This window comes from Ascaphus truei, chromosome 10 (assembly GCF_040206685.1).
Source record: "Ascaphus truei isolate aAscTru1 chromosome 10, aAscTru1.hap1, whole genome shotgun sequence".
NCBI lineage: Eukaryota > Metazoa > Chordata > Amphibia > Anura > Ascaphidae > Ascaphus > Ascaphus truei.
Window position 1 is genome coordinate 24,740,239 of NC_134492.1, and position 25,198 is coordinate 24,765,436.

At 48.9% G+C, this 25,198-nt stretch overlaps 1 protein-coding gene across 3 annotated transcripts in view; it reads right to left on the reverse strand.

Annotated features, from left to right (window-relative positions):
* MOB3C (MOB kinase activator 3C) overlaps nucleotides 1–24,465 on the reverse strand; it is a 42,939-nt gene extending 18,474 nt beyond the window's left edge. The window contains exons 1-2 of one of the 3 annotated variants that reach the window (XM_075616253.1): nucleotides 24,218–24,465; nucleotides 8,428–8,933 (exon numbers count right to left, since the gene is read on the reverse strand). In XM_075616253.1, coding sequence (XP_075472368.1) covers nucleotides 8,428–8,845 — 418 coding nt within the window. In that variant the 5' untranslated portion in view covers nucleotides 8,846–8,933; nucleotides 24,218–24,465. Of the gene's footprint in view, nucleotides 1–8,427; nucleotides 8,934–9,564; nucleotides 9,797–23,923; nucleotides 23,983–24,217 lie in introns of those variants that run through there. The other 2 variants (XM_075616256.1, XM_075616254.1) reach the window with 2 other exon arrangements.
* Nucleotides 24,466–25,198: the final 733 nt, after the last annotated feature.

Genomic DNA, 25,198 nt, shown 5'->3' on the forward strand with positions numbered 1-25,198 from the left:
ATATTGACTGAACTGCAGCTTTAAAGATTTTATGTATGTTTTCCCTGATAGCCATGCAGATAGAGATGCCGGACCAACCGCCTCTCAAATGTCTGCCCGATCCTCAGCGATCTCTGCCCCTATATCCCTTTCCCAAAGTGTCATATCATTATGTTTGGTTTGACTTTTCGAGGGAAATCTCGAGTACTAGACAGCAAGGGCGCTCAACTCCAGTCCTCAGGGTCCGCCAACAGGTCAGGTGTTCAGGATAACCCAGCGTCAGCAGAGGTGGCTCAGTCAAAGACTGGGCCCCTGATTGAGCCACCTGTGCTGAAGCAGGGACTGATTGAGCCACCTGTGCTGAAGCAGACTCTTTTACTGAGCCACTGAGTGAGCCACCTGTGCTGAAGCGGGGACTGATTGAGCCACCTGTGCTGAAGCAGGGACGGATTTAGCCACCTGTGCTGAAGCTGGGCTATCCTGAAAACCTGAAATGTTGGGGGAGGCTTGAGGCGTGGAGTTGAGCCCCCCTGCTGTACACAGCCGAGACCTGCCCCTTCTGACGCCCTTGTACGGAACATAACGTCTCAGAGGAGATAAGCTGTTAATCTTTCAATGCTTTACATTTCGTGGAAATTAAATGCGAGATTTGATTGTACTTAAACAACTCTGTGGGTGGTATATAACATTTATCCTATCATTCCTCAAAGGTGCTCAGCCTACTAAAGAACATCATATGAGTTATCCTCAAAATGCCTCTAGATATCCAGACAGGATAAACTCCGTAAGCCTCCCCCCTCCCCTTGCCCCCCCCCCCCCCCGGTTTATATTCACGTGAAGGGAATTTTCACTTAGTCACATTTTTCGCTTAGTCACATTTTTGCATGACGAAGCGAATTTTCGCTTTTGCTTATTGACATTTTCGCAAGAATCAAATAAAATAGAGGCAATTTTTTTTTTTTTTTCAAACTCTGACAAATCACAAACTTGCAAAGAAATGCCATTTTCTCAGAGGATTCGAAACTTTGGCAAAACGTTTGCCCATCTGTATAACATCCCGAAAAATTCAACACGTCAGAGAAGATTAGAAAACAGAAGCATCTTTTTCTTGCTTTTCGGTAAATCATTATGAAGGGAAGCATGTCCTCTAATCACTAATGCTAATGCCCTGGTGGAAATAAATGTTTGCTACAGTATATGAATTTTTGCCTTTGCTATGATTTAAGAGTGGTCCTTTCTGTGTCTCAGTAGAAGTCCTCATACAGTATAAAGAAAAGCGTTTCTTTGGCTTTGTGTCCGAATAAATCAAATGTATCCTTTTAATAAGTGTGTCATCATTACTGCTCAAAATTTTAATCCTATGGGGTACTGTTGCTTTTTTCCATTTGTAAACCTTAACATCCACTTTTTCCCCCCCCATAGAAAAATAGGATGTATTTTATAAAGACTCAAATTCTCATCCTGTAACAAACTAATTAAAATGGTATTTAATGAGCTTTGGCAGAATGATTCTGCTTTCTTGCACTGTATCACCCATTTTCTGCAGCACTTCAACCACTGGGGCTCATTAGAGATTGGTGAATTATTCGCCAGCAGTCAAATTCACAACAAATATGGCATTTATTCGCAAGGGTGAGTATTCAGGGATTTTTTTTTTTACATTTGCCTAACAAAAATGCATTTAAATATTCATGCGAGTATATGTAATTCTGCCGATGGCCACTATCCGCACTAAACATGAGAGAGAGAGAGAGATACCTGGGACATATATGCTAATCAGATATGCAAAGGACTCGTTTTAGCATATTTCCCATGTATCTCAGGTCTCTCTCTCTCTCTCTCTCTCTCTCTCTCTCTAACTCTCTCTAACTCTCTAACTCTCTCTAACTCTCTCTTTTTTTTTTTTTAACAAAAAAAATGGTGATATATTTGCTGGATGAATTTTGATACATTCTAGTGATCACCACAAATTATTCTTATGTTAGAAATCCTCAAGTTCTGGAACTGCTGTACCCTCCTTCCTTATTCAGTTGTAGAAAGTATTCATGTAATGCTAATGATTTTGTAAGGCCTTATTAGCAACGAGCGCAGCAACTTTGTAATCCTTGAAAACTTTAAGGTTGATGAGGACTTCTATATGACATCGTTATTCACAACCGGGCAATTAGGTCTCGACAGTGACTTCCTATATTCAAGCTCTTTGCTGCCGCAGGGGCTGAACAATGCTTTCCTCGGCTTCCCTGGCAGCAAGTAAGTTATTGCCTGTTTTTTTTTTTTTATAGATATATAATGCATCGTTTCCTTGTGCTTATCGTCGACCGTAAATGAGTTCAGTTTGAAGAGCGATGCAGAGGTGTGTTGAGGGAGGTCGGAGGCTATTGGGATAAAAGTGAGACTCGGTGAATGCCTTCAAGAAGATTATAAAAAATGTAAGTCAATTTGTTAAAGAGCCAATGGTGTTTCCCATTTCTGTGCTCTGGGGCACTTTGATTATTTGGCTTTTTATCAAAAGGAAATGTATTTCTCTACTGGCAGATATGGGGCCAGTGGGAGTACTGCTGAAATGTGCAATTACAGCGTGGTGTTATAAGCAGCAATAGGCAAGCTGATATAGTCAGGGAGTTTTGCTTAGAAGATCACGGTGAGTGGTCACTGTCAGACCATGATATTAAGAGGTATCTAATTACTATGTAAAGAAATACTCATGGCCACAAGCAAGGCAAGGCCTGGGTGGATCTTGTAAATGGTAAATGATCTGGGCCAGAAATTGCAATTGGAGCAGGGAAGCGCAAAGTGGTGACACAAATCAGGAACACATGTCTGTGACAGCACAATCTCACGAACCACCAGGGCCTCAGTGAAAGACAGTAATACTGTATTTGATCTATGTAGGGGCAGGGAAATAGTAAGAATGCAGCAAAGCAGATATATGATTGTGGGGTATGTAGTAAATAGTAATTAACCAGATTAAAACTGAATATTTATTCAGTTCAGACAATGACATTACCCATAAAAACTCCAAGCCCTGGCCTGGATCCGGTGATTAGAAGCCAGGGGGTAATGCACCTCATGGATAAGGCCTCTGATTGGACTTGGATCACTTAAATGAGAGGTAAGCAACACATCTGTTTATCTATCCCCTGGTGCTGAACAGTTTGATGGCAAACTCTATGAATTATATAAATATAATAATAAGAATGACTGTATCACTGCCATACATTACAGTAAAGAATGTTCTGAATATAGTGCCATTATAACGTCAAAACCATAGGGCACTGGGCTGAATCTTTGGGAATTTTCTCTTCTTATATAGAAATACAAAAGACAGAAGGACCATGTAACCCATACATGCTGCACATCTTCCATATTTACTGTAAAAACAAACAAACTAAGCCTTGTCTGTGAGATAGAAGAACAGCAATCTCGATAACACTATGGGGATCTTGAATGGTCTTTTCCACTCATTCATGTATTTAGGATCAGGCCGTTCCCTTGTTAAGACATTGACTACAAAAGAACATTAGAGCTATTTAAATGTTTGTGGCACATTTGCAGTAAAGGATTTCCCCATTCCTTAATCCATCCATTGTATCCATGTCGGACGCTCTGCCTGTGAAAGGTTCGCCATCCATCACAATGCAGTATCTGACAACTCACAGGCATGTCATTAAAACTATAATGGTATCATTTCTGCATTGCCCGGCTGTCTATAGCAAACACACATTCTGCACACTGCACTGATACAGTCACAGAATCCTGAAGGAAGCAGAATCCCTGAGACGTGTAACAAGATATTTCTTGTAAAGACAAAATAGAAAGGTTAAGACTTTCACCTGTGAGCAGGGATCTATATTGGACAATATTCTTAGGAGGTATTATCATGAGGACTTTCCAAGCATATAACACAGTGTGAGTATGTAAGATCGCGTCAGCCTGTAGCATTGAGTGAACCTATAGCATTGCGTGAGCCTGTGGCATTGCGTGAGCAGTCTACTGTAATTAGGAACACAAAGTAATGATCAAAACCAGGACAGACTGTATGATCCCCAAATGTAGTATTATCCGGTCTCCAACAAATGGCAGCCCAGGGAGCTTTAGGAGTAGAGAACAGGGACCCCCACCCCACAACACCCCGTATTCTGTAATAGGAGATTCACATATACTGTACTAAAATCTCCAGCTGATGTAACCTAACCTGGGCTCGTCATTATTGGATCTTCGAATACAGACATGCTGCAGTATGGAATGGGAACATAAACCACGGCTAATATGAGATCAGAGCAAAGATCAGTATCCAACAGGGGAGATGGGAGTTACAGGGGAGATGGGAGTTACAGGGGAGATGGGAGTTACAGGGGAGATGGGAGTTACAGGGGAGATGGGAGTTACAGGGGAGATGGGAGTTACAGGGGAGATGGGATTTACAGGGGAGAAGGGAGTTACAAGGGAGAATTTACAACAACTAACTTTCTCACCCTCTGCTCAGTTCAAGTGTACACAGGCTCAAAGTTTGGCAGCAGAACTCCCTTTTATTCTGTTTATGGACCATAATGGATTTATTATTTATGAATGTGTCCAATCCTCTTTTAATTCTATTAATACTATTTTCCAGCACAGCATCCAGCGATGATGAGTTCCAGCAGATGACGGAGTGTATGTGCTTACTGTTTGTTTTGTTCATTCTACCTGATGGATGGTTCTTGTCCTCAGGGTCACCAACAGATGTTTTGGGGCCCAGGACACATTTTCTCTTTTTGTCTGTTGCTCTCTATTTTCCCCCTTTCATATATGTGTTTCTCTCGCCATCTGGTCCTTCTCTCTCTCCCTGTCTCTGTCACACGCTCCAGCTTTGCGCTGCTCTCCCCGAGTCTCCACTCTCTCCATGCTCAGCAGAGAGGTGGGGATTCTCTCCTCTGCAATGCCTGCAGCTTGGCTTGCCAGGTGGCTTCTCCAAAAATACTGGACACAATGGTGAAAGGTGTGACGCGCTCGAGACACACACATACACACCCCTCACCTACCTCCGCTCCATGCTGTTTGCTCCTCTCCTTGGCCCCACACCCAGGCTCCTAACACCTCCTCTTGATTGGCTGCATTACCCAGCAGCAGCCAATCAGGATGGAGGAAGCTGCCCAGCCCCCTAGCAACAGCCCTGATCTATCCCTGCTTGGGGAAATCCCACGGCTCTCCAAGCCAGTCAGGTCACTATGTCCAGAGAGGTAATACCGGGCACATACATGTCCAGTATTACCTCTCACTTTTTACTGGATAGAGTGTCCAAATACAGGATGGCCCGGTTCAATACAGGACACCTGGCAACCTTACAGCTACCTAAACCCACTGGGACAACAGTACTGGCTGTCCCCCCTGTCAGCGGACCTGCTTGTCCTTGTGTGGAAAGTGTAGGAGAATGGTCCTTAAACAGGAAGAGAATACAGCAGCCTGGAGCCCCTCGGCGACGGGGCACCTGCCCGCAGGGGCTAGGCCCCTCTCTTCCCCCCACCCCATCCCATCCCCTCCTCACCTTTGGTGCCGGTCCATGTGCTGCTTTCCCTCTCCCCTCCAGCTTGGCAGAATTGCATGCTTTTTCCCCACCCCAGTGTCATGGGGGGGACGGAGCTAAGGGGATTCAAAGGAGCGCAGGGGAAGGAAAGTCTGCTCCCTGGAAAGAAGTTCCCACCCACCCGTCCCTTGGTAGGTAGGTGTGCATTAACCTTGCCAGCAGGGGCTCTATAGTGCAGATAACCCTTAAAGCCTTGTGGTGGCTGGGGTTAGCGAGTCGGCAGAGCTCATTTGTGCGTGACTCCCTGGGCCCAGTAACGGTTAACGGCCGGGCCAATGGGCGCCCGGCTTGGTGGATCTTGTGGGCCATGGTTGTGGTGCCATCGGCCTTTATCCGGGGGGAGAGCACGCTGGCAGGGTTGGCACTTACCAGGGTTTATTTGTGTAAATATAGCCGTGGCCTTCGTACCTCCAGACCTTCGTTGTGTGTTTATTTATATATGTGGGTTGGGGGAGGGAAGGGGAGCTTCCTCGCAGGCCCCAAGGTCAAGCAACACACAACGGGAAGTCACCTCAGCGTAAATAAAGTGCGCATAGAAGTTTGTTTTGACGCCAACTGTTTACACCTCAGACCTGGCAGATTCTTTTACGCAAATACAAGACACAACAGTGACAGTCGGCGACGCAGAATTTGATACATCCCATAATCTGGGCATCATGGAACTCCTCCCCAACTCCTCATACTGATGTTCCCCAAATCACAAGCTGGCAAACATAGAGCAAAGACCTTGATACATTGACACAAATAGTAACAAGATAAAAATTATGCAAATGTGCATTTATCTTGCTCCAAATTTGCCTCAACACATCACCCCTAATGTGTTTAGCGGTGCCACGCAACCCCCTTTTACGGTCATGGTGGTGACATTAAATGCCAGAACATTACAACTTCCTCCGAACTGCAGACAACGTTCTGATGGGCTACAAATAGTTTTCAGAGATACGCTGAACCCGTCAATACTGCGATTTACATGGCCACTTGTCGTTCCGTGTCAATGCTTAGTACTGATATATATTGCCGCATGTTGACTTTGGGAGGGGAAAATAGATTCCTAACTCAGAGAGGCTCAAATAAGTTAATCACCAGACCTGTTCCAGCGCCTGGAGCCTTATTTAGGGGAAATATACTGCAAATGCAGCATTTGTACTCGAACCAGCAGCAGTGCCTATAATGATTGATATTGTGTTTTCATTTATAGACATAATTCATGCAGTCATTATGCGTTATTACTAGTGAAGGGAATGGGGGAGGAGGTGGGGAGAGCCAATTGAACAATTCCACAGCCATTACACGCCTTTGCCAATACCTGCCGACACAGAGGAAGCGAGGCTGCCATGGTAACCTGCTCTGGTGGTGCTTCTGAAAGCAAGAGGCGAACATGTTTGAAATGTGCCTCTTCGCTGCGGTCCATCGCAGCCGCCATGGAGTTTGTAGACTTGCCCCATGCCACTCTGCAGAGTTCCAAAGTGCCCAATGCAAGTGTGCAGTATGCAGAGTATCTGTAGTATGGCCGATACAGCCGCCTGCCCTTCAATCTCTTCACTGCTGGAGTATGGGGAATCATGTTGCATTGGGTAAGAGTGAATGCAGCTGTAAACTTTACCAGACTGGTCTGCAGTGCATCTCAAAGCTATAAATAGTAACCTTTGTAGCAGGGGTTGGCAACTTTAGTCTTCAAGGGCCACCGTCAGGTTTTTAGGATATCCCTGCTTCAGCACAGGTGGCTCAATCAGTGGCTCAGTCTTTGGCTGAGCCACTTGTGCTGAAGCAGGTTTATCCTAATAACCTGACCTGTTGGTGGCCCATGAGGGCTGGCGTTGCCCACCTCTACTTTATAGCCATCATAGCCTGCCTGAAGAGCTTACCATCTAAATGTAGTATCTAAAGCACAGGGAAATAAAGTGATTTGCTAACGGCTGCACAAGTGCTCTCCCACTTCAAAGATAGCGCTTCTACCACTCCGTTGTACTTCTCTTTTTCCTAGTAAGCCGCTGTTCTCGCGGGTACCCCGAATTCTTCATTGAAGCCACGAACAGCGTCTCAAAGCAGCCGTCCTGTTATTGCCAGCATAGGTTTCAGGGTTCAACTTAAAATGTATCCAACTCTATAAATATGTATCTCGGGAAAAACTTTTTGGATTCTCTTCAAGTTTGGAGACGAGGGGACAGAGACGGGGTGATGTCATTTCCCCAGCAACAGATGGAGACTACGTGGCTTGGAGAGAAATGTATTTGTGCTGCTCCTACTTATAGCTTAACCCTTACAGCGCTCTGGTGAAGCAACAGGCTAAGTGCCGGAGGAGTGAATTACTGAGTAAAAGGTACAATTCCCCTCCTAAAAGGGATTTAAGATGCAGCAAGGAAAAGTACTTAAAAAATATCCAGTATCTATTTTTACAAAAAAATTTTTTTACATTTCTCCTTGAAATTCTTATTGTACGAATTGAAGCAAAAGCACTGTTTACCATGGAAGAAAAGGCAGCCATTTTGTACTATCCCAAACAATTGAAACATTGTCAAGGCACTACACAGGTGCAAAAACGCATTTAGGGTCCATTAGCTGATGTCCCTGAATGTATCAAATATAATAAATCTTGTAAATCCAACAGTAACGGAGCCTATTGATCCTTAAGAGTTGTGAACGGTTCTTGTTTTGATAATCTAAACAGTACAAGTCATACAAAAGAAAGGTTAGCATCACTGTCCACAGTTTAAGATGATGAGATGATGCCAATCTCAGTACGACAATAAGTAGCCAGTGTATAATGTACCGGTATTAGGGGAAAGTTTATTAAATCCACCCCTAAAAATTAATATGGTGTACAGTATAATGAGATTGAGTATCTCTATATGTTTCCATTTGTATAAATAGTCCATAGTACTTACCCATCCTGGTTGGGAAGATGTCTTCATTGTTGATTAAGGTTTCAATCCACTCCATCAGCATGTTCATATACAATGGAGCTGATACCTTGGTAGGTCTCTTGTATTTGTGGTCATCCTGCCACCTGTATTCATACCTTAGCCCCCCAGACATGATGGGGCACCCCTTCTCTGTGCAGAACTCCGACATGGTGCCATAGATAAGGTTGATCCTGTTAAAAAAGTCCACCACGTGCACAGCTATCCAATCATTGATATTCTCTCCTGGGGGCAGTTGGACCACAGTCTTCAGATCCAGTCCAGATTTGAGAGAGGCCTGGGCTTTCTTGTACAGTTCAAAGCGTTGTGTCCCCGGCTCAAACTTTTTTCTGGGGCGAAACGTCTTGTCTTTATTAAACACTTGGCTGAGGCACAGAGCCATTACTGTCTTGAAAGCCCAACATAAAAGGTTGGTGGCCCAGTAGAGGAGAGAAAGCGCTGGGTGGCCCTATGAGTACAATGTGAAGCCTCTGGAAGACAAATGGAGACGAAATTATTTTCAAAACTAATATTGAAGAAGTGTATCCACTGAATCAGGCAGACAATAACCCCAAGCCGAAAGCCGAAACATTTTCATATTTCTACTTTCTCCGTGTCGATCGATCCCTTGTCCTAATGCAAATCAATAAGAGGTGAAGAGATCCCCTTATAGCTTAAAATGGACACTTAGGTGGAGAATCCCATACAAATCTTTGAAGGTAAACCCTTTATTGAAGAGATGGATCCTATAATGACCATGGCAGCAACGTCATCATTTAGGGGGATAACATTTGAAGGAGACCCCTAGCCATGCATTTCCAAACTTTTGTTACATGCAAAAAAAACAGTAAGTTTCCCTATTACTAATACTGTTCATTATTGTAATAAAATTATTCATTTTTTTTCTTTTATGTAGCATATACTGCATACACAGCACTACTATAATACATACACACGATATCAAGATACACTACAACGTTAGTCATAGAAAATCCTAACAGTAAAAAGAGAATCCCCACCTCAGGAGCTTACAATCTAAGTGGTGTAATAGAAGATATATAGAGAAAGCAGACAAGTTCCCTATACACCAGCATATAGCAGAGCTCTTGTTAATCAGCTCACCTTATTGCAACCAGTTCCCAGTGACAGCACAGTCACAGTGACTGCCCCAACGTGCACAGTGCCTCTGTATTGTGTGCAGGACAATAAAAGGGAACATTTCACGTTTGGGGAGTATTACGGTGGGCGGGAGGGAATTCCCCATGCGGAGAAGAAGTTTCCCAGGCACGTTTACGTTCAGAAACATGCTTCTTAAAGTGCCTTTTTTGGGCTCTTGGGGAGTCCCTGTGCTTTACACGACGGATGTGACTGCAGATCTGCGGTGGTTTCACACACACGAGGTCTGTTTATCTCTTTCACTTCTTATGTTCTAACCAGACTACCACACATGGCCCGCCCTCCATCATATGCCACATTGAAAGCAGCACTTTCTAGCATATGTTGGAACTGGAGTAAAGGGAAAGCACTCAGGCATGTAACTCTTTCTTACATATATAGCACAGACATTTTATTTTGCAGTCCCTCCCCTGAAGAGCTTGCAATCAAAACTGCTGACACTGGGATTTGAGCCCGGCTCCCCTGCTTCAAAGACAGTGACATTACCATCCAGCTTCTACAGCCAGATTCTCCCTGATTGGCTCCAGAATTAATGATCGGTGTCATCACAACAACAGCGATCGCAGAATACACAATGCATGCCGGAGTACTTCCAGTCAGGGCTCCAGTGCTGAATCATTTATATGAAGAATAAAGTTGCAGAGATCCGGTGTTGCAGTGATGAGGGCCGAGCAAGCCAGGAGTTTCTGATAACATTATGTTATTGCAGAAGAAGTGTCCAGACGCATTATCCCAACTCAAATTTTGTTAACATTGCTGGTGATCATTTGTCATTGAATGTATGTAGCTGCTTCCAACAGCTGACTCTTGGACGGCGAGGGGGAGGGGGGAGTTAGCTGGAAGGATTGTGTTTTTGTCTTTTCTTTGTTACAACATGTAGTGCGTCCTTGGTTCTGTGTTTACATTGACTTTTCATGTAGCGCAGGGGTGGGCAACTCCAGTCGTCAGGGGCCACCAACAGGTCAGGATTTCAGGATATCCCTGCTTCAGCACAGGTGGCTCAATCAGTGGATCAGTCGAAGAGCCACTGATTGAGCCACCTGTGCTGAAGCAGAGATATCCTGAAACCCTGACTGGTTGGTGGCTCCTGAAGACAGGAGTTGCCCACCCCTTATATAAAGTAAAGACGCATAAAATGCCTAATTATGAAACAATTCAAAACTAAAGACGTATTGGGAAGGGTGGGGCAATAAAAAGTGTCCGTTTTGATTTAAGAGTAAAATATACCTTTTCTCCAGCATGGTAGGGGTTAAAGCATGGGTGAGCAACTCCAGTCCTCAAGGGCCACCAGCAGGTCAGGTTTTAAGGATATCCCAGCTTCAGCATAGGTGGCTCAATCAAAGACTGAGCCACTGATTGAGCCACCTGTACTGAAGCAGGGACTGATTGAGTCACCTGTGCTGAAGCAGGAATATCCTGAGAACCTGACCTGTTGATGGTCCTTGAGGACTGGAGTTGCCCACCCTTGATATAAAGACCCCATTTGTCACTGTTTATTATATACAAAAGGGAAACAGGCTGTCCTCTGGGAATTGTGACACAGCGGAGATCCTGCTGTTCTTTTTGGCTGTACCCTTTCCTGGACCGTGCACTGCCTTTGTGAACACATCCTTCCCCTCTGCTGTGTGTGGAACCAAAGCTGTAGGAGTTCTCTAGGCCTTGAATAACTGCGCAGGAAGTTCCTACAAATATGTTCCCCTCTGCCTATTGTGTATATTTCCTACTTTGTGTATAACAGGCTGCCAAACCTGAAAAGCAAAGCTGCCCACATGGAAATGCTTGTGCGGTGGTCCCTCCAGGTTTATAGGGTTATTTCTAAAAGGATACAAACGGTAAAACTGACATATGCCAGAGCTGCATGATTGTGAAAGTAGTCATGTCATGCAGCAGGGGTGGCCAACTCCGGTCCTCAAGGGCCATCAACAGGTCAGGTTTTGGTGCAGCGCAGGTGGCTGAGTCATAGTAATATAACACAATGGAAATAAGCGCTTCCGACATAAAAGTAACTCAATCTGATTTAAAGTGACTGTTTCACTCGTTTATGTGGAAACACCGAAGCCCAGCGCATCAGCCCCTGGTGTTCACCTGACTGACCATTAGCAGGTTCATAATACTGCCCCCTCTCTCTGGAATCCCTACCACGCACCCTCAGACTCTCCCCCAGCTTTCTGACTGACACATTACATCTAAATACATTTCTAACCCTTTCCTGTTAGAGGTGCCAACAAGGTGAAAGAGTTAAAAATACAACAATGAGACAATGTCAATATGAAACAAACGTTATTTTAACCTTAACACACAACCTTTTTTTTTTTTTTTTTAAACAGGCAGCTCACCTATTGTGCTACTGGATCACTCTCTGGTCCTTCACAGCACTCCCACCTCCCTACCTCTCTGGTGAATAATTTACCCATGTTATGATTAGAACAATAAATATATTGTTTCTCAGTGTTCTCAGGAGCACCTCAGCTCATGCAAACATCTCCTCTTTCACTGGAAACCAGAAACTGGCGTGTGTGTGTGTGTGTGTGGGTGTGTATATGTATAACAGAAAAGGGACAAGCGCACGCTCCATTGTGTGATACCGTATAAAACAATTTAATATGATATCTTAGAATGATGCACTTAGAATGAATACAATGACATTCATGGGAGAGAATCCGTATATAGTCACTGTCCAGCACCTGGGTACCACGTCACTGTCCAAGAATCCAGAAATAGGCGTCCGCATGGGCCAAACAAAGTGTGTCGCCAATGGTGGACATGTAGAATAGTCTATGGCCAGACCAGAGGAGCAGTGCTTACCGGGGCTAAAAATACCATCCGATATCCACACAAGGTGAAAATGAGCTCCGCTCGACTCCATCCACAGGGTTGATGGTAAAGGGGAGTCTGGGATCGAATCAAATAGGCAAATAATTTAAGAATGCCGACCCGCACCCTCTTCGTAGGGTGACCATATTTTTCCCGTGACAACTTTCACGCATGACCGGCCAGCTCTTGCGCCAACGTTCCAAAAACCGGGATATTTAAGAAAAAAAAGTTGCGACTCGGGACAAAGTCTAAAAAAACAGGACTGTCCCGGCTAAACCAGGACATCTGGTCACCCTACCTCTTGGTAAACATATAATTGTTAGATTTTGGAGAGGGTAGGAGTAACAAATTGGGTTGGAACAAAATTGAAACAAAAGATACACAGTATACACTCGCAGTATACACACGCAGTATACACTCGCAGTATACACACGCAGTATACACTCGCAGTATACACACGCAGTATATACAGGTGTCAGGGGCGAATGGGAGACAGATATTGGCCCGGGTGATATCTATCTTACCGGTCCTCCTCCCACGATGTGACATCACGTCACCATGACAGCGTGACCCTATAGACGAAGGCGGAAGTTGGACCAAACTTCCAGCGCTGACAGGAGGAGGCAGAGGATGCAGTGACCGCCAGACTCTATGGGGAGCCGCTGGGACAGTTCTCTTATCCCCAGCCCACCGGGGAAAGCCTGAACGCCCGATAGGCCAATCCAACCCCTCTGTTTAATAGCCAAGGCGACACCGGCCCACCAGGCATTTGCCCGCTGTCCCGCAGGCCCAATCAGCCCCTGGGTGTAGGAGACGTTACTGCTTTTGTTAGCGAGATGTATTGTGTTAACACTGGGCGCGTTATTTAACGCTATTGAAAACAACGGTTAAGGAGATAACACAGGAATTATTTAACACATAATTTCTTGCATTGTTTTGCGTTAATGGGGGTAATAAAGTCTGCTATAAATGTATGCACAGTATGCACGCTCAGTATACACGCTCAGTAGGCACGCTCAGTATACATGCTCAGTATGCACACATAGTATATGCACGCTTAGTATGCACGCACAGTATGCACGCACAGTATATGCACGCTTAGTATGCACGCTTAGTATACACGCACAGTATGCACGCACAGTATGCACGCACTAAATGCACGTATAGTATGCACGCACAGTATGCACGCACAGTATATGCACGCTTAGAATACACGCACAGTATGCACGCACAGTATGCACGCACAGTATGCACGCATAGTATGCACGCACAGTATGCACGCACAGTATGTACGCACAGTATGCACGCACAGTATGCACGCACAGTATGTACGCACAGTATACATGCTCAGTATGCACACAGTATATGCACGCTTAGTATACACGCACAGTATGCACGCACAGTATGCACGCACAGTATGCACGCACAGTATATGCACGCAAAGTATGCACACACAGTATATGCACGCACAGTATACACGCACAGTATGCACGCACAGTATGCACACACAGTATATGCACGCACAGTATACACGCACAGTATGCACGCACAGTATATGCACACACAATATGCACGCACAGTATGCACGCACAGTATGCACGCACAGTATATGCACGCACAGTATGCACGCACAGTATGCACACACAGTATATGCACGCTTAGTATACACGCTTAGTATACACGCACAGTATGCATGCACAGTATGCACGCACAGTATGCACACACAGTATATGCACGCTTAGTATACACGCACAGTATGCACGCACAGTATGCACACACAGTATATGCACGCTTAGTATGCACGCACAGTATGCACGCACAGTATGCTCGCACAGTATGCACGCACAGTATGCACACACAGTATATGCACGCTTAGTATACACGCACAGTATGCACGCTTAGTATACACGCACAGTATGCACGCACAGTATGCACGCACAGTATGCACGCACAGTATGTACGCACAGTATGCACACACAGTATATGCACGCACAGTATGCACGCACAGTATGCACACACAGTATATGCACGCACAGTATGTACACACAGTATATGCACGCACAGTATGCACGCACAGTATGTACGCACAGTATGCACACACAGTATATGCACGCACAGTATGCACACACAGTATATGCACGCACAGTATGCACGCACAGTATATGCACGCACAGCATGCACGCACAGTATGCACGCACAGTATATGCACGCACAGTATGCACGCACAGTATGCACGCACAGTATGCACGTACAGTATGCACGTACAGTATGCACGTACAGTATGCACGCACAGTATGCACGTACAGTATACACGCACAATATGCACGCACAGTATGCACGCACAATATGCACGCACAGTATGCACGCACAGTATGCACGCTCAGCATGCACGCACAGCATGCACGCACAGTATGCACGCACAGTATGCACGTACAGTATGCACGCACAGTATGCACGCACAGTATGCACACACAGTATATGCACGCTTATGCACGCACAGTATGCACGCACAGTATATGCACGCTTAGTATGCACGCAGAGTATGCACGCACAGTATGCACACACAGTATATGCACGCTTAGTATACACGCACAGTATATGCACGCTTAGTATACACGCATAGTATGCACGCATAGTATGCACGCACAGTATGCACACACAGTATATGCACGCACAGTATGTACGCACAGTATGCACGCACAGTATGCACGCACAGTATGCACGCACAGTATGCACGCACAGTATATGCACGCACAGTATGCACGTACAGTATGCACGCACAGTATGCACGCACAGTATGCACGCACAGTATGCACGCACAGTATATGCACGCACAGTATGCACGCACAGTATATGCACGCACAGTATGCACGTACAGTATGCACGCACAGTATGCACGCACAGTATGCACGCACAGTATATGCACACACAGTATGCACGCACAGTATGCACGCACAGTATGCACGTACAGTATGCACGCACAGTATGCACGCACAGTATGCACGCACAGTATATGCACGCACAGTATGTACGCACAGTATGCACGCACAGTATGCACGCACAGTATGCACGCACAGTATATGCACGCTTAGTATACACGCACAGTATGCACGCACAGTATATGCACGCTTAGTATACACGCATAGTATGCACGCACAGTATGCACACACAGTATATGCACGCACAGTATGCACGCACAGTATGCACGCACAGTATGCACGCACAGTATATGCACGCACAGTATGCACGCACAGTATGCACGCACAGTATATGCACGCACAGTATGCACGTACAGTATGCACGCACAGTATGCACGCACAGTATGCACGCACAGTATGCACGCACAGTATATGCACGCACAGTATGCACGTACAGTATGCACGTACAGTATGCACGCACAGTATGCACGCACAGTATGCACGCACAGTATATGCACGCACAGTATGCACGTACAGTATGCACGCACAGTATGCACGCACAGTATGCACGCACAGTATGCACGTACAGTATGCACGCTTAGTATACACGCACAGTATGCACGCACAGTATGCACGCACAGTATGCACGCACAGTATATGCACACACAGTATATGCACGCTTAGTATGCACGCACAGTATGCACGCACAGTATGCACGCACAGTATGCACGCACAGTATACACGCACAGGTTACACGCACAGTATGCACGCACAGTATACACGCACAGGTTACACGCACAGTATGCACGCACAGTATGCACGCACAGTATGCACGCTCAGTATGCACGCACAGTATGCACGCACAGTATGCACGCACAGTATATGCACACACAGTATATGCACGCTTAGTATGCACGCACAGTATGCACGCACAGTATGCACGCACAGTATACACGCACAGGTTACACGCACAGTATGCACGCACAGTATACACGCACAGGTTACACGCACAGTATGCACGCACAGTATGCACGCACAGTATGCACGCACAGTATATGCACGCTCAGTATGAGGATGATTATTATTTATACATTGCTGTAATATTTCTGGGCTGTTTTTCAAGAAGGAAAATGAAAGTAAAAATATATTTCTGACTTGTGCTGTCACGAATTTCAGTTTTGTTTGTAAGGAAACAGCAGAGATTTCCAGAACACCAAAAAGTCCTTCTCCCACAGCAGGGGATTTCTTGTTCTTGAGAAATAAAAGTTGTTTAAAAGTTTTGATTTCGCTGTAATCTCTCTGTGCGAGGGGGGGTCACACCTCTCTGTGCGGGGGGGGGGGGTCACAACCTCTCTGTGCGGGGGGGGGGTCACAACCTCTGTGTGCGGGGGGGGGTCACACCTCTCTGTGCGGGGGGGGGGTCACAACCTCTCTGTGTGGGGGGGGGTCACAACCTCTGTGTGCGGGGGGGGGTCACACCTCTCTGTGCGGGGGGGGTCACAACCTCTCTGTGCGGGGGGGGGGGGTCACACCTCTCTGTGCGGGGGGGGTCACAACCTCTCTGTGCGGGGGGGGTCACAACCTCTCTGTGCGGGGGGGGTCACAACCTCTCTGTGCGGGGGGGGTCACAACCTCTCTGTGCGGGGGGGTCACAACCTCTCTGTGCGGGGGGGGGGGTTACAATCTCTCTGTGCGAGGGGACATTACACCTCTCTGTGCGGGGGAGGGGTCACATCTCTGTGTGGGGGGGGGCATCACATCTCTGTATGGGGGGACGTCACATCTCTCTGTGTGGGGGGGACATCACATCTCTCTGTGTGTGGGGGGATATCACATCTCTGTGTGGGGGGGATGTCACATCTCTCTGTGAGGGGGGGACATCACATCTCTCTGTGGGGGGGACGTCACATCTCTCTGTGTGGGCGGGGGACATCTCTCTGTGTGGGGGGGACATCACATCTCTGTGTGGGGGGGATGTCACATCTCTCTGTGTGGGGGGACATCACATCTCTCTGTGTGGGGGGGGTGTCACATCTCTGTGTGTGGGGGGGACATCACATCTCTCTGTGTGGGGGGGATGTCACATCTCTCTGTGCGGGGGAGGGGTCACATCTCTGTGTGGGGGGGGGGCATCACATCTCTCTGTGTGGGGGGGACATCACATCTCTGTGTGGGGGGGACATCACATCTCTCTGTGTGGGGGGATGTCACATCTCTGTGTGTGGGGGGACATCACATCTCTCTGTGTGGGGGGATATCACATCTCTCTGTGAGGGGGGGGGACATCACATCTCTGTGTGGGGGGATATCACATCTCTCTGTGAGGGGGGGGGACATCACATCTCTGTGTGGGGGGGACGTCACATCTCTCTGTGTGGGGGGGGACATCACATCTCTGTGTGGGGGGATGTCACATCTCTCTGTGTGGGGGGGATGTCACATCTCTGTGTGTGGGGGGGACATCACATCTCTGTGTGGGGGGGACATCACATCTCTGTCTGTGGGGGATGTCACATCTCTCTGTGTGGGGGGGACATCACATCTCTCTGTGTGGGGGGGATGTCACATCTCTGTGTGGGGGGGACATCACATCTCTCTGTGTGGGGGGACATCACATCTCTCTGTGTGGGGGGGACGTCACATCTCTCTGTGTGGGGGGGATGTCACATCTCTCTGTGAGGGGGGATGTCACATCTCTCTGTGTGGGGGGGACGTCACATCTCTGTGTGTGGGGGGGACATCACATCTCTGTGTGTGGGGGGGACATCACATCTCTCTGTGTGGGGGGGATGTCACATTTCTCTGTGTGGGGGGGACATCACATCTCTGTGTGGGGGGGGGCATCACATCTCTGTGTGGGGGGGATGTCACATCTCTCTGTGTGGGGGGGACATCACATCTCTGTGTGGGGGGGACATCACATCTCTCTGTGTGGGGGGACATCACATCTCTCTGTGTGGGGGGGACATCACATCTCTGTGTGGGGGGGACATCACATCTCTCTGTGTGGGGGGGGACGTCACATCTCTCTGTGTGGGGGGGACATCACATCTCTCTGTGTGGGGGGGACATCACATCTCTCTGTGTGGGGGGACATCACATCTCTCTGTGTGGGGGGATATCACATCTCTCTGTGTGGGGGGGACGTCACATCTCTGTGTGGGGGGGGACATCACATCTCTGTGTGGGGGGGACGTCACATCTCTCTGTGTGGGGGGGGACATCACATCTCTGTGTGGGGGGGATGTCACATCTCTCTGTGTGGGGGGGACATCACATCTCTCTGTGTGGGGGGGGACATCACATCTCTGTGTGGGGGGGGACATCACATCTCTCTGTGTGGGGGGGACATCACATCTCTCTGTGTGGGGGGACTTCACATCTCTCTGTGTGGGGGGGACATCACATCTCTGTGTGGGGGGGACGTCACATCTCTCTGTGTGGGGGGGGACATCACATCTCTGTGTGGGGGGGATGTCACATCTCTCTGTGTGGGGGGATGTCACATCTCTCTGTGTGGGGGGGACATCACATCTCTCTGTGTGGGGGGGATGTCACATCTCTCTGTGTGGGGGGGATGTCACATCTCTGTGTGTGGGGGGGACATCACATCTCTCTGTGTGGGGGGGACATCACATCTCTGTCTGTGGGGGATGTCACATCTCTCTGTGTGGGGGGGACATCACATCTCTCTGTGTGGGGGGGATGTCACATCTCTGTGTGGGGGGGACATCACATCTCTCTGTGTGGGGGGACATCACATCTCTCTGTGTGGGGGGGACGTCACATCTCTCTGTGTGGGGGGGATGTCACATCTCTCTGTGAGGGGGGATGTCACATCTCTCTGTGTGGGGGGGACGTCACATCTCTGTGTGTGGGGGGGACATCACATCTCTGTGTGTGGGGGGGACATCACATCTCTCTGTGTGGGGGGGATGTCACATCTCTCTGTGTGGGGGGGACATCACATCTCTGTGTGGGGGGGGGCATCACATCTCTGTGTGGGGGGGATGTCACATCTCTCTGTGTGGGGGGGACATCACATCTCTGTGTGGGGGGGACATCACATCTCTCTGTGTGGGGGGACATCACATCTCTCTGTGTGGGGGGGACATCACATCTCTGTGTGGGGGGGACATCACATCTCTCTGTGTGGGTGGGGACGTCACATCTCTCTGTGTGGGGGGACATCACATCTCTCTGTGTGGGGGGGACATCACATCTCTCTGTGTGGGGGGGACATCACATCTCTGTGTGGGGGGGACATAACATCTCTCTGTGTGGGGGGGGACGTCACATCTCTCTGTGTGGGGGGGACATCACATCTCTCTGTGTGGGGGGGGACGTCACATCTCTCTGTGTGGGGGGGACATCACATCTCTCTGTGTGGGGGGGACATCACATCTCTCTGTGTGGGGGGGACATCACATCTCTGTGTGGGGGGGACATCACATCTCTCTGTGTGGGGGGGGGCGTCACATCTCTCTGTGTGGGGGGGACATCACATCTCTGTGTGGGGGGGACATCACATCTCTCTGTGTGGGGGGGGACGTCACATCTCTCTGTGTGGGGGGGACATCACATCTCTCTGTGTGGGGGGGACATCACATCTCTCTGTGTGGGGGGGACATCACATCTCTGTGTGGGGGGGACATAACATCTCTCTGTGTGGGGGGGACATCACATCTCTCTGTGTGGGGGGGACATCACATCTCTCTGTGTGGGGGGGATGTCACATCTCTGTGTGGGGGGGACATCACATCTCTCTGTGTGGGGGGGACATCACATCTCTGTGTGGGGGGGACATCACATCTCTCTGTGTGGGGGGGGGCGTCACATCTCTCTGTGTGGGGGGGACATCACATCTCTCTGTGTGGGGGGGACATCACATCTCTGTGTGGGGGGGACATAACATCTCTCTGTGTGGGGGGGACATCACATCTCTCTGTGTGGGGGGGGACGTCACATCTCTCTGTGTGGGGGGGACATCACATCTCTCTGTGTGGGGGGGACATCACATCTCTCTGTGTGGGGGGGACATCACATCTCTGTGTGGGGGGGACATCACATCTCTCTGTGTGGGGGGGGACGTCACATCTCTCTGTGTGGGGGGGACATCACATCTCTGTGTGGGGGGGACATCACATCTCTCTGTGTGGGGGGGGACGTCACATCTCTCTGTGTGGGGGGGGACGTCACATCTCTGTGTGTGGGGGGGACATCACATCTCTCTGTGTGGGGGGGGACGTCACATCTCTGTGTGTGGGGGGGACATCACATCTCTGTGTGGGGGGGACATCACATCTCTCTGTGTGGGGGGGACATCACATCTCTCTGTGTGGGGGGGGACGTCACATCTCTCTGTGTGGGGGGGACATCACATCTCTGTGTGGGGGGGACATAACATCTCTCTGTGTGGGGGGACATCACATCTCTCTGTGTGGGGGGGGACGTCACATCTCTCTGTGTGGGGGGGACATCACATCTCTCTGTGTGGGGGGGACATCACATCTCTCTGTGTGGGGGGGACATCACATCTCTGTGTGGGGGGGACATAACATCTCTCTGTGTGGGGGGGACATCACATCTCTCTGTGTGAGGGGGATGTCACATCTCTGTGTGGGGGGGACGTCACATCTCTCTGTGTGGGGGGGACATCACATCTCTGTGTGGGGGGACATCACATCTCTCTGTGTGGGGGGGACATCACATCTCTGTGTGGGGGGGACATAACATCTCTCTGTGTGGGGGGGACATCACATCTCTCTGTGTGGGGGGGACGTCACATCTCTCTGTGTGGGGGGGATGTCACATCTCTCTGTGTGGGGGGGACATCACATCTCTGTGTGGGGGGGACATAACATCTCTCTGTGTGGGGGGGACATCACATCTCTCTGTGTGGGGGGGGACGTCACATCTCTCTGTGTGGGGGGGACATCACATCTCTCTGTGTGGGGGGACATCACATCTCTGTGTGGGGGGATGTCACATCTCTGTGTGGGGGGGACATCACATCTCTGTGTGGGGGGGATGTCACATCTCTGTGTGGGGGGGATGTCACATCTCTGTGTGGGGGGGTGTCACATCTCTCTGTGTGGGGGGGACATCACATCTCTCTGTGTGGGGGGGACATCACATCTCTCTGTGTGGGGGGGACATCACATCTCTCTGTGTGGGGGGGACATAACATCTCTCTGTGTGGGGGGGACATCACATCTCTCTGTGTGGGGGGGGACGTCACATCTCTCTGTGTGGGGGGGACATAACATCTCTCTGTGAGGGGGGGGGACATCACATCTCTGTGTGGGGGGGACGTCACATCTCTCTGTGTGGGGGGGGCATCACATCTCTGTGTGGGGGGGGACATCACATCTCTCTGTGTGGGGGGGATGTCACATCTCTGTGTGGGGGGGACGTCACATCTCTCTGTGTGGGGGGGACATCACATCTCTGTGTGGGGGGGACATCACATCTCTCTGTGTGGGGGGGATATCACATCTCTCTGTGTGGGGGGGACATCACATCTCTGTGTGGGGGGGTGTCACATCTCTCTGTGTGGGGGGGACATCACATCTCTGTGTGGGGGGGACATCACATCTCTGTGTGGGGGGGACATCACATCTCTCTGTGTGGGGGGAACGTCACATCTCTCTGTGAGGGGGGGACATCACATCTCTCTGTGTGGGGGGGACATCACATCTCTCTGTGTGGGGGGGATGTCACATCTCTGTGTGGGGGGATGTCACATCTCTCTGTGTGGGGGGGGTGTCACATCTCTCTGTGTACGGGGGACGTCACATCTCTGTGTGGGGGGGACATCACATCTCTGTGTGGGGGGGGACGTCACCTCTCTGTGTGGGGGGGGTGTCACATCTCTCTGTGTGGGGGGGGTGTCACATCTCTCTGTGTGGGGGGGGTGTCACATCTCTCTGTGTACGGGGGACGTCACATCTCTGTGTGGGGGGGACATCACATCTCTCTGTGTGGGGGGGATGTCACATCTCTGTGTGGGGGGGACATCACATCTCTCTGTGTGGGGGGGGACGTCACAATCCATCTGTGCGGGGGGGATGTCACAATATCTATGTGTGGGGGGGTTGTCACAATCTCTCTGTGTGGGGGGGGTGTCACATCTCTCTGTGTGGGGGGGTGTCACATCTCTCTGTGTGGGGGGGGTGTCACATCTCTCTGTGTGGGGGGGGACATCACATCTCTCTGTGTGGGGGGGTGTCACATCTCTCTGTGTGGGGGGGGTGTCACATCTCTCTGTGTGGGGGGGGTGTCACATCTCTCTGTGTGGGGGGGTGTCACATCTCTCTGTGTGGGGGGGGGTGTCACATCTCTCTGTGTGGGGGGGGTGTCACATCTCTCTGTGTGGGGGGGGGTGTCACATCTCTCTGTGTGGGGGGGGTGTCACATCTCTCTGTGTGGGGGGGTTGTCACAATCTCTTTATTATATTATGTGTTCAGAGCACAGTGCAACTATAAATAACTATACAACTATAATATAATGTAATATTATTCTTTATATAGTAAGCTAGAAATAGGCACAATCATTTCCTGCATAAAAGAGAGAATATTTTACACAACAAATGTCTTGAAATATGCAACTCATTATGAGAAGTTACGGAGTAATACTTAAATTAGGAAGTATGCTGCAGTGTGTTAAAGGCATTTCTTAAATGTGTCACAGGGGCGGCCATATTTACAGACCCCACACAAAGTATTTCACATTGAATACAGCTGGCTGACTTGACAGTGAAATGATTAAAGCAGCAATCCCCCCAGAAGCCAAGTGTAAAGGAGCAGTCTCCCCTATAGGAATCAGAGGGTATCCGGAGCTGAACCGCCTTAATTTCCGCTCCGGGGACCCCCTGCTTCCTATACATTAGGAGTAGCCAACTCCAGTCCTCCAAGGGCCACCAACAGGTCAAGGATTCAGGATATCCCTGCTTCAGCACAGGTGGCGACAATCAGATATCCCTGTACTGAAGCAGGGACATCCTGAGAACCTGACCTGTTGGTAGCTCTTGAGGACGGGAGTGGGCTACCTCTGCTATACTTGTGGTGGAACTGCCCCTTTGCATATATTGCTAGTATTTTGTCCCCCTGGGCATGTCCTGCTCTCGCTCTTTTTTATTGTTAAAGTGTTAAAAAGCATGATTTGTTGAGTGTGCAGCTTCCCGGGTTACCATGGAAACCTTTAGGCTGCACTGGCCTCTGGGGGCGGCTCCATTTTAACATCCCAGACAAGCAGCTGAACAGAGAACCAGATTTTATCAACAAAAACAGCATTTGGAAAGGGCAAGGAAAGTAAAACAATTAAAGGCACAATGATGGCAATCAGGGCGGACTGCAGCTTTAATGCGTCACGTGAAAAAAAGAACTAACTGTGCATGCAATGTATTGTATATAATGTATACCCTGCTCATTCATGTAACTGTATTTGTAACCATGTATTATTTGTCATAATAACTGTGCCCAGGACATACTTGAAAACGAGAGGTAACTCTCAATGTATTACTTCCTGGTAAAACATTTTATAAATAAAATAAATAAAGAACCGTTTCTACCAGAAAGCTGTTCGTGGCGTTGTTTCCGTGGGACGGAGAGCCCGAGCCCCTTCACATGAAAGGGACACACTGGGAAGTGGAGGGAGGAGGAGGCTTTGAACTTAAACACAATAGCCTCTGAGCTTTGCAAATGAAGGAAGCTGTTTCCAAACATTGCCCCAGCGTCCTCCTCCTGCTTAACCCCTCTCGCTCTGCTATGGCTTCCCACGAGGAATAATCTGCCATGCTTCCAGCACTCCTTGGGTTAACTCTCCAGTCCCCAAAAACTATCCCAAGGAAAGTTTGAAAACTCACCTTTTTTTCCAGAGACCTCAAAGTGCTGCAGACAGCATCTAAACCCCCAGTGTAACGTAGCTGTGCTGGGCTGGTATTTAAATGCAGGGAATCCTCCCAGCCTAAAGCCTGGAAATCCACTGAAAGCGTTCTGGGGTTTGCATTAAACAAACTGGCTTTTTTTCCTGTCCGTGATGTCACATCCTGATTTTGTCTAGAAGTATTAAGCCGTACTTGTAGTGACTTGTATACACTGAGTCAGACAGCCAGCTCCCATCCTATACCCCAGCCTGATACTGACATGCACTGCTCCCATTATATACCCCAGCCTGATACTGGCATGCCCTGCTCCCATCCTATACCCCAGCCTGATACTGACATGCACTGCTCCCATCCTATACCCCAGCCCAGCTACTGGCATGCACTGCTCCCATCCTATACCCCAGCCTGATACTGACATGCACTGCTCCCACCCTATACCCCAGCCCAGCTACTGGCATGCACTGCTCCCATCCTATACCCCAGCCTGATACTGACATGCACTGCTCCCACCCTATACCCCAGCCCAGCTACTGGCATGCACTGCTCCCATCCTATACCCCAGCCTGATACTGACATGCACTGCTCCCACCCTATACCCCAGCCCAGCTACTGGCATGCACTGCTCCCATCCTATTCCCCAGCCTGATACTGACATGTACTGCTCCCACCCTATACCCCAGCCCAGCTACTCGCATGCACTGCTCCCATCCTATACCCCAGCCTGATACTGACATGCACTGCTCCCACCCTATACCCCAGCCCAGCTACTGGCATGCACTGCTCCCATCCTATACCCCAGCCTGATACTGACATGTATAATATGTGCACTGCTCCCAACCCAAAACCCAAGCCCTGCTACTGGCATGTACATTACATGCATGCTGCTCCCATCCTATACCCTAGCCCACTACTGACGTACATTAATGCATGCTGCTCCCATCCTGTACCCCAGCCCCGCTA